This window comes from Orycteropus afer, unplaced genomic scaffold (genome assembly GCF_000298275.1).
Source record: "Orycteropus afer afer isolate SDZICR_OR568_19922 unplaced genomic scaffold, OryAfe1.0 scaffold00001, whole genome shotgun sequence".
NCBI classification, from domain to species: Eukaryota; Metazoa; Chordata; class Mammalia; order Tubulidentata; family Orycteropodidae; genus Orycteropus; species Orycteropus afer.
In genome coordinates, this window is record NW_006921588.1 from 28,025,624 (window position 1) to 28,036,421 (window position 10,798).

The following is a 10,798-nucleotide window of genomic DNA, read 5'->3' on the forward strand; positions in this document are numbered from 1 at the left end:
GAAACCCAAGGAGGGGTTGCTATGAGTTGGGGCGACTCGACGGCACATAACAACAACTTCCTATGAGCTGTAATTGGCTCGACAGCACACAACTTCCATTCTTACCCCCACAGAGCATTCAGTCTATTCTCAATGTAGCAACCAGAGAATTCATTTAAAATCTAAGTCAGAATATGTCATACTCTACTAGCCTCCTTGCTGTTCTGAACATACCATGCTTCTGCCACAGGGTCTTTGCATTTACCTTCTCTTTGCCAGGCTGCTTCTTCCCACCCCCATATGATTTGCAGTCTTACCTTCTCAGTGAAGACTTCCCTGGTTGTCCTATCGCCACCGCTCCTCATCCCATCCCTACTCCTTACTCCCATTCTCCACTTTTCTCCTCTGTCATTGACTACTATCTAATACACCCATTTATTTAGTTTATTGTGTCTCCTCCACCAGAACATAAGCAGAGATTTCACCTATTCTGTTTGCTGCTCTATGTCCAGTACTAGAACAGTGCCTAGTACATAGTAGGTGCTCAGTGGTTATCTGTTGATTGAACAGCTTCTACAGAAAAACTCAAAAGAGCTGGCTATGGTTTCTCTAGAACACACTCCTAAGTTTTTACTTCTTCCTCATGTTCAAGTGAGGGAAAAAATATCCCTATTTCATTTAAATAAAACAAATATAAATCAATATGTGTATGTACACACAAAATAAGTGAGCTGGCAGAAGAGTAATTTCTTACCTTAAGATATTAATAAACTTCATTAGACTGCTTCGGGCTAGTACTGCTGCAAAGCCTGGGATGGAGGTTGGGAGACAAGTACCTCTTAGAGCTTACCTCCTGGGATCATCCTAGAGTGAGGGTTCTGGGATGATTCTCTACACCTCCAACTCTTTCTTAATTCATCTGTGTAGCAGTCCTTGAGCTTTGGACTATCTAATTCATCAGGCATCAGCATTCCCAAGGTCCTGTCTATTCTTGAGCCTCTGGAAGGCCCAATAGCGTCCAGACCTCTCTTTGTACCTGTGGGGCTCATATGAGGCCTCTTCAACACCTGCATCTTAAAGCCAGCACCCAACTTTTCTCAAGTATTGCTATAAGTTGGCACCTGAGCCTAGTCTTCCTATTAGCCACAAGGCCTCAGGGACAAATACCATTTTCCCAGAAGAATGTATCATGCCCACCTAATCACATCTGTCTCTTTGCGATTCTCCTTGTTCAGAAAGCTCTTAGGTTTATTTGTGCCACAGCAAAGATGGATTTTTTTAAGCCCAATCAATAGCTTTCAACATCTCACTCTCCCTTAGGTATTTCAAATATCATTTGCCTACCTATCACTAATCTCTCCAAAGCTTTGTAAAATTCTAACCACTTCCATTTCATGAAATCAAAATACCTTGATTCTAAAAGGACAGACAGAACCACACTGCCAGTAGGAAGGATGGTTAGGGCATCATCTGACAAGATGTATCAGAGGGAGAAGGACCCCAAAAGGATTTGTGACGCCCTCCAGCGAGGAAGAAGGAAAATTCAGAACTCCATTCTCTCAGTGCTGTCAAATGGTCCAGCCACACTAGGGTACAGGCATCCTATACTTTTGGCTGTCATCACTTTGATGAAGATCCTACAGTTAAGTTCACACCACTTTGCTTTTATCATGACCAGAGACCACTGACCACTTGATCAAAGGCAATATATTCAGAATTCTCTTTTGGTTCTGGAAGAACTAAGAGGTTACTGGAGACTCTGGGTGCTGCAGTCAATGTGCTCAGCTGCAAACCAAGAAGTTGGTAGTTCAAGTCCACCCAGAAGTTCCCGGGAAGAGAGATCTGGTATCTACTTCCAAAAAATCAGACATCAAAAACCCTGAAGAGCACACTTCCACTCTGACACGCATGACATTACCACGAGCTGGAATCGACTTGACGGCAACTGGTGTTTTTAAAGAGGTTATCTGGTTCAGGAGACTTACGGTTCAGTGACATCATGCCCTCAGGACCTGAAATGTTTATTATTATTTATAGAACACACACAAATAAAATAACCACAGTACGAATGAATGTCCTTTTCAAAGTGAACAAACCATAGTGACATTGACATCACCGAGCAAAGCAAACACTGACCTCAGACAAAAAGACACTACCCTGGCCTTCGTTTATTCTTCGTATCACTAATCAATGTACCTCTTTGAAATTATTCCAAAGTTTATTTTTATTTCTATACTCCCAGGCTCAGAAAGCACATTTCCCTAAAAGGTTTTTCTTATACTGTATCTGAAATGGCTTTTGAAAAAAAGTAAGCTTTCAGATTGTGTTGTTATTGTTGTTGTTATGTGCTGTCGAGTCAGCCCTGACTCATAGTGACCCCCTCCTTGGGTTTCCTGAGGCAGTATCACTATGGAAGTAGATTGCCTCACCTTCCTTCTGAGGAGTGGCTGGTGGGTTCGAACCGCCAGCCTTCTGATTAGTGCTCTGGCACTACACCACCATAGCTCCTTCAGATTGTAGGACAAGTAAAATACATCTAGTTGGTTGGCAGAGAAACACTCAAACAGAGATCTATGGCTTCTTGTCACTTGCTTTTACGCTCCACACTTGCTGTTAGTGGCACATCCTCATCTCTCCTCATTTGAACAGTCTGCTTTACCACTTAATTGGTTTCAGAGACATAAATGTTTTCTAAACAGTCCATTTGCCAATTTGGAATTAGATGAAGTGAGAGTGGTATCCAAGACTGGAACCCAGTACGGGTGAAGTCAGGAGGGCCTGCTGTGATGCCATGGCCTGTGAAAGGCACTGTTTCGCAAACACACCAATGTCTGAATCAGTAAATTGATTTGGAATTGTTTTGCCTTGTTTTTCTAAACAGAGAAGCCAGACAGTAGCAGATTAGATGGTGATCCTTTCACCCAATTATTAGTCTGACAGGGACCAGCACTGGCAAAAAGCCCATCTACCTGTCCTCGTTCAAGGCTAATTAATTATAAGCCTCTTAATTTAGTTTCAGGAGATCTCAGTTTGTAATTTCTAAATGTCAATTTTACGAACAACACAAATCTGATAAGACAACACTATTTCTACACTTTTCCATGTATCTTACAAACGTAGGTAGCCGCATCATCAACAGTCAGCTTGCTCTGTGCAAGTTTCTTCCTACCACACATTAATGCCGTTAAATAAGGAACTAAGAAAATTATCATCAGCGCTGCCCTGGATGGTGTGCAAATTACCCAGCCTCCCAGGAATGGGGATCAGACATGCTTTCTCACAGAGGTCTGAGAAAGCCTGGCAATCAGACAGTTGGTACTCCTAATGAATAACTCCACAATGAAACTACCATCTGCCCTCCAAGGATATGCCATGCACAAACACTGCCTGCCCAGGAACCTCCTCATCCTACCACCAGTCTGACCATTCATCTCCACTGAGTACTGAAATCCCACTAGGATTGGCTGCTACCAAAAGGCTACAAGTCTTGGTCCTTCCGAGATGTACTTTTCCAGCATACGGTAACTACAGAACAGAATAGAAGAAAGGAATACACGTTTAAACATTATCAAAACTAAACTCAAAAGAGGTAGCACATGTAGAACACAGGCTGGGAAGCATGGAAAATGTAGATGTAAGACTAACTCTGCCCTGACATGCTCGGTGGCCACCTCATCTCCTTAGTCTCATTTTTTCTTACTCTGTGCCAGGCACTACAATCTTCAATTCACTGCTGAGGAAACAGAGGCACACACACAGCAGATATCCCGAACAATGTAATAGTAGGATTTGATGCCAGGTAAGCTAGCTCTCTGCTTCCCATCTATCAGTCTGTCACACTGTGATGGCTTATTTGTTGCTACGATGCTGGAAGCTTTTCAAGCAGTATTTCAAATACCAGCAAATACCCATAATGGACAGGTTTCAGTGGAGTTCCCGGACTAAAACACTCTAGGAAGAAAAGGCTGGTAATCAACTTCCAAAAATCAGCCAGTGAAAATCCAATGGAGGAGAGCATACCGGTGATCATGAAGATGTCACAGGCCTGGCAAAGCTCTGTTCTGCAGTACATGTGGCTGCCATGACTAGGAGCTTGCTCAATGGCAACTACTTCTAGTTTTCATTCTTATCCACTTCATTATTCTGCCTTCTGTGTAAAACAAGGGAAGTTTATCCAGGTCAACTGCTCTCAAGTCTAGAAAACTTAAGAACAGATTCTTGGATCATGTCCATGGGAACTGACACAACTGATCTTGGGCTGAACCTAGAAACCTATTATTCTTTTTTAATTGAAAAGTTATTCTGATGATGAGGGAGGTCTAAGAACCCGGGAGTAAAGTTATTTGATTCTAAAGTTGCATCCAAGCACAAAAGAGAAGACAGGCAGTGGGGAGTCTCCATTGCCCACTACTGTAGTGGTCAATTTTTACCTTCCTTCCAAGAAGCCAGTGGGGTGTCACAGAGGATGCTAAAATTCTGATTCAGGAATGTGGTCCATCCAGACCCCCATTCTATGGCTCTCAGAATCCCCACTGGAGGGGGTGGGTGGGCAGCCTCTCTATCATTTCATCTAAAAAATTAAACACATTCCCTTATGTAGAGAGTCAGGGAAAAAGAAGACGACTCTCAACGAGATGGACTGACATAGTAGGTACAACAATGAACTCAAACATAGCAAGGACTGTGAGGATGGTGCAGGACCAGGCAGTGTTTCATTCTGCTGTACACAGGGTCACTATGAGTTAGAACTGAGTCGAGGGCACCTGGAACAGCAGCATCCTTAAATAACCAAATCTTCAGCTATCAATTCCAAAGTGTCCTCACATACTTTCTCCCACTCTGATCCTCACATCCTTGTCAGGCTGGTTTCATGATCTCTGTCCTATAGCCATCCTTCTCTATCTAGTCTCATTTTAATAATCAAGAAGCAAATCCCAAGTACTCACTGTAGCAGAGGTCAGTATGAATTTCTGGGTTAAGTTCTAAAGTCTGCCTCTAAGGCAAAAGTCAAGTGTAGTTAAAAATCACTCAAGGAAATTCCTTAGCTTGGACTTGGCCCTTGAATACTCAAAAACCAAAAATTAACTTCTTGTGTGTCTCTTTGCATTATGGTTATAACTTTCCTTTTCCTGGGGCAGCAGAGACCAAGGTCTACTTTGAACAGGGAAGGCCAAAGGGTTAAATAAAGAGATTCCTCCCTGTCTCTACTTACAGCCGGAAGAGTTGATTTCACAAGTTAAATTGAGTGTATGATATGACTTCATGGTATTAGCAAGGCATACACTAGGTGCCACCAGGCAAAGAAATGAGCATAAGACCCCTTCTTAGAAGAAGAAACTGCTATAGTGTAGAATGAATAGGCTTATAAGGCTTTCCTGGAGAAATTAAAATCTAGTCTTTGAAATATGTCTTTTCTTATGGGACAAGTCAGAACTAATCAGTGTTTCAGGCACAACTGATCTCATCATCTAAGCGTATGATTATATATTCTGTTTTGCTCCACTGTTCCTTTGGAAAATGCCAATTTACTGGCCATTATATCCGCTAGGTTAATCCAAGGAGCTCTGGTGGCATGGTGCCTAAGGCATGTGACTACCAACCAGAAGGCTGGCGGTTCAAACCCATCACCCACTCCTCGGAAGGAAGGTTGGGCAACCTACTTTTGTAGTGATACTGCCTCAGAAACCCAAAGAGGGGTCTCTAGGAGTCAGATCCGACTGATGGCAGAGCATTAAGTTAATCCAAGGTCCACTGGGAAATATATGTCATAGTCCCAGTACTGTAAAATCACAAATACTAAAACTAGATCTAATATGGTTATGATAAAAACAGTTTATATAACTAAGAATACAGAACTGCTTCTTTAAAATAGAGCAGGGAATGTCATATGAACCCTCAACCTGACTTTCCATTTTTTGAACCCTAAGTCATTGCTTGGGTCTTACATCAGCCTGTGTCAAAATTAAACCAGTCACTTTCTTGCTTTCTTATCATGTCCTCTAAGTCTCCAAAGTCCCCTGAAACCTCCTCTAAGTCTCCAGATCAATCTCAGCTTTCTCCACTCTCAGGACTCAAGGTGACCAGGCACAGTGCCCGGAAGATGGCCCCAGGCCACATGGCACTCCAACAGAGTGAATGCAAGGAAGCAAGTGCTTAGCTACACATCCTGGACACAGCACTGACCGTGGTCAGCTTCCAGTCACACCTCACCGGTTTTTTTTCCAGAATGAAGACGAAGGGTGGGGCCGAGAGGGGCACGGAAGACACCCAGAAGGTGATCAGATGCCAACTGGATTAAGGATCAACAGGAAGAGAGTCCAAGTGCAAGATATTTAAATAGATAGCCCTGGCCAATTTAATAAATCAACATAATTCAAATTCAGCACATTTTCAAAACTCAGATGCTATCCAATTACTCTAGATCTGAAGGACAGTTCTGACTTTTCCTTTTAGAGATGGCATGCACACAAGTCAGAAATACCAAATCCAAACCCTGATTCTGTAAAGATGCTGCTTAAATAAGAGTGGGACTCTGGTTAAGAAGCCGGGCTTCAATTTCTTCTTCTGTCAAGGCTAGATGGTATCTAGTAGGACTGTTGTTGTTGTTATGTGCCGTTGAGTCGGCCCCGACTCATAGCGACCCCTCCTTTGGGTTTCCGAGGCAGTATCACTACGGAAGTAGGATTGCCCAACCTTCCTTCTGAGGAGTGGCTGGTGGGTTTGAACCGCTAGCCATCTGGTTAGCAGGCAAGTGACTTAGCCACTATGCTACCAGAGCTCCACTAGATGATATCTAATTCAGGATATATGATTTTAAAAGCTGGAGCATAGTAAGTCTGAGAAAAGTCAAGAACAATGCATAACAGAGTTAGAACAGAAGTGACAGTAGGGTTGGAAAGCCTCTGGAAGATGTTTAGAGAGGTCCCTAAATGAAGAAAATAGGGCTTGGGAGAAATCCAGAAACGCTCCAAGAGAAAATCATATACAGGTCTCCTTCTCCGAGATTCGTGCCCTGTAGTCACAGATCCTTCTCTTCCCAGGTGATGACTCATAGGATGGACTACCTGCAGATGTCATCATATCCCTTCTGCCTCTGGGGATGACTCAACCTTAACTACCGAAGAGAAATGAAAGATTCCAAGGGCTCAGCCCCTGACCACAGTAACTCAGTCAACCATCTAATAATCTTTTGGAGCCTGCAACTTCTTTTTTATCATATAGCCTAAAACCTAAATACATTTTTCTCGGTCTCTAGTTAAGGTTTTTTTTTTTTTTAATAGTCTTCAAAGTTTTAGAAACACCCAACAGGTTTTGAGCCTCTCAGATCACTATTATGCTGTTATAAAATCTTAACTAGAGCTTAAAATAGTAGTAAATATTTAAGGAGTATTACAGAAAATTGAACTCACAAAAATCTATGATCGGTTTTCTTTAATAGTACATTTCTCTGTTATTACGACACATCTTTGATACTTCTCCCTCAATAAAGTCCCTTGTTCGGTAAGTTTATTTTTGTCATAAGTCTAGTTAAAACCAATCAACGTTAAGATGCTTTGAACAGGAGTTTCATAAATGTGGCTGTGAGTTTAAATATCTATTAGCCAAACTACAATAACTTTTGGCTTACTTAGATATTACTCTTAAGCAGTCTTAGAATCACAGAATATTTACCACCTTGTACAGTGCCTGGCACATAGTGGGAACTTAAGGAGTTCTGGTGGCACAAAGGTTAAGTGCTCAGTTGCTAACCAAAAAGGTTGGAGGTTCAAGTCCACTAGCCTCTCCGCAGGAAAAAAAAGAGCTGGTGATCTTCTCCTGAAAAGATTACAGCCTAGGAAACTCTGGGACAGTTCTACTTTTTCCTATAGGGTCGCTGTGAGTCAGAATCAACTCCATGGCACATACCAACAGTAGGAACTCAGTAATTACTTTTACATTTATCATCGTCATTAACAGTAAGTTACCTTTTAGTCATCAAGAACCCATGCCAGGCCTTTGGCATGCTATCTCTTAATCCTTATAACAACCTCATCAAGCAGTAATAGTATCTCCATTTCACAGATAAAGAAACTAAGGCTCAAGGAGATTAAAGCAAGTTAACAGCTGCTAAATGCTGAGCACGAATTTGAGCTCAGGTCTTTTTCCTACCACCAGCTTCCTCAAATGCTCTCACGGAGCTTTTCCCTAGAGTTCTAGACAGTCCAGGAAGCTGGACCAGGAGCTCTAGGGTCTCAATCTCATTGGCTCTGTTATTGACACCCACATTGTTTACTTCCAAAAGTGACAACTAATGTGATATGACCTGTGTGTGCTGGTTTTCCTGGGGAGACCAATGCCGCTCCTGAAACTGGAGTACTTTATGAAGAGAGGTAGGCATCTGACATAAACCACACTCCCTCAAGTGCAGTCACTCATTGCCTTTGGTCTCTAAAATTCAAACCAAAAACCGAACTCACTGCTGTCAAGTCCGATCCAACTCATAGCGACCCCTCCTTGGGTTTCCCAGGCAGTATCACTACAGAAGTATATTGCTTGGTCGCTAAAGAAAGATATAATTCCTTAGGTGGGCTTCTCCCCATCCAAGGGTCTGATCAACTACTCCCCTCTGGTTGCCTCTAAAAACAGCATTTCTGAAAGACATTCAGACTCCAACCACGAGGTTTATTCCTACTCTAGGAAGGACTCAACAGCAGATTTAATCCCAGAGAAGTCCACCAGCAGTAACAAGTTTTACCAAGTATGCTGCTGACCCTGTGACAACAGACACTCCTGACTCAAGTCACATTTTGCAAATCTCCATCCCAAGGGCATTTTCTTGCCCCAGGATTTTTCCCTTCACAATTTTTGCTTGCACAAGAATTTCAAGGAAGCCATCAGCTTCAACAGATATGGTGCAAAGAATGCCGAGGAGCATATTTCCTCTGCAGGCCCATAATTGCTTCTGCACTAACAAGTTCAAATTCCCCACGTGAGAACTCCTCATGGTTGGAGACACAAAACTTCATCCATTAATTGAGTTAACAGAAAGCACCTTTCATTCCAGATTTACAGCTTAATTATTTGTACTGAGAGAAAACAGTGTAACAGCTGGCCAGGCCTGTAGACCCAGCAGGTGTTATCAGAAAAAAATGTGACTTTAAGATTCAAGGGCCCACAACATTCAAAAATTCCAAAATTCTTAACTGCTGAAATCAAGATGTTTTCTCCAATTCTAAAATCCCATTCGCCTCTTCTAAACACAAAGTCCTCTCCTTACTGTGGCTTCGCTTTGCTTTCTCTGGTCTGTTGGTCCTGGAAGAGCCTCTGTTCAACTAAAGGCCTTTAGCGGTGGGGGTGTGTGTGGGGGGGATCCTTTTGTCATTAGTCTATTTTTCCTGAGCATAGCTCAAGAATGCAGCCCATAACAATTAAGGCTACTAAGCTTCAAAATACCCTCTCCAGCCTAAAAAGTTCATGTGGGAACCACTTTCAGTTGTTTTTAAAAAAGAGAGAGAGAGAGAGAGAGAGAGGCTAAGAGTACCGGCTTCCACTTTCTCCTAGGACAGCACCGCTGCGGTGGAATTTGTCACTGGCAAACCTTGTCTGCAAAGCCCCAGCTCAGATCAGACATTTTGCTTTTAACCCCTGGGCTGCGCCCGCCCAATACAAGGGCCCTGCGGGTCTCAGATGCTGCCAGGCGCTTTGGGGGCTAGGCCGGGGGAGGGAGGGCACACCACTCCAATGGTCTTCTCAGCTGATCTAGTTCTGTTGAACAGGTGCTTGGTTAAATGCATCTTGTGGAAGCAGCCATGCAAGAGTATCTTCTACCCGAGCGTCTGCCCTGCGGGAAAAGCCACGCGGAGCACATGGAAAGTGGCTTTCCAACTTGTGCGGGGCCGGAGGGTGGCGTGTTCAGTGATTTGGGAAAGGCCTGCATCTTCCTGGTACAATACTCCCATCAGCCCCACAGCAGCAATACGGTGACCCTAACACTCCACCCCCGTCTAATACACGCACGTGAAGCTCAGCAAAGCGTGCCACCTGCAGAGTTCCCAGCCAACAGCCCTATGGGAAGGACTGGCGGAAAGCACTGTTGTGGTTTTTATTTAAAAAAAAAAAAAAAAAAAAAATACGTAAACTCTCTTGGGGCCAGGGATTACCCCAGGCCGCGGACGCATAGGATCTGCCCTTGGAATCTCCTCCTCCCCGGGCCAAGCGCGAGTAGGGCGCGTAGGGAGGTGGGCGCGGCTCGCCCGGCCCTGGCCGCTACTCCCGGGCCCCACTAACCCCTCGGACCAGCGAAGCCCCGCGTGGGAAGGCGTAGGGCGGGCCATGGGCGCCGGGGCGCGCCGGGCGGGCGGGAACAGGGCGCCCTTGCCCCTCCTCGCGCGCGGGCCGGCGCCCTGGTTGGGGGAGGAAGAGTCGGGAAACTCACAGCCGCTTGTCCTCGGGCTGCAGCTGCCAGTGCATAGCCAGGGAGAAGCCGAAGAGGCTCCCGGGTTCCCCGAGTTTCCGGATCACATTGTCCTCGCGGGTGTCTAAGTTGAAGGCGGCCCCGAGCCGGGGCAGGAGCCCCGCCGACAGGTAAATCAGCCACAGCTGCCCCGCGGCCGCCATGGGCGGGCGCACGGGGAGGGGAGCTGGGACTTGGGGCGACCGCCCTGCTCTTGGGTTCGGGTCTGGGTCCGACTCTGTTGCGTTGCTGCTGCTGCCACGCCGACCGCGGCCACCTTCACCTCCTCTCGCCGCTCCGCCCGGCCCCACCCCCGGACCGGTCGCGCTCTTGGTCCGGACGCTCCCCCTCGCGAGCAGCTCCAGTCGGCTGAATGAGCCCGTTGTT

At 45.0% G+C, this 10,798-nt stretch overlaps 1 protein-coding gene across 1 annotated transcript in view; it reads right to left on the bottom strand.

Moving 5' to 3' along the window:
- The window catches only part of ITGA6 (integrin subunit alpha 6), an 81,297-nt gene extending 70,722 nt beyond the window's left edge, over nt 1-10,575 (bottom strand). Inside the window, exon 1 of the mRNA XM_042782496.1 lies at nt 10,394-10,575. Within this exon, the coding sequence (XP_042638430.1) occupies nt 10,394-10,575 (182 nt within the window). The remainder of the gene's footprint in view (nt 1-10,393) is intronic.
- Nucleotides 10,576-10,798: the final 223 nt, after the last annotated feature.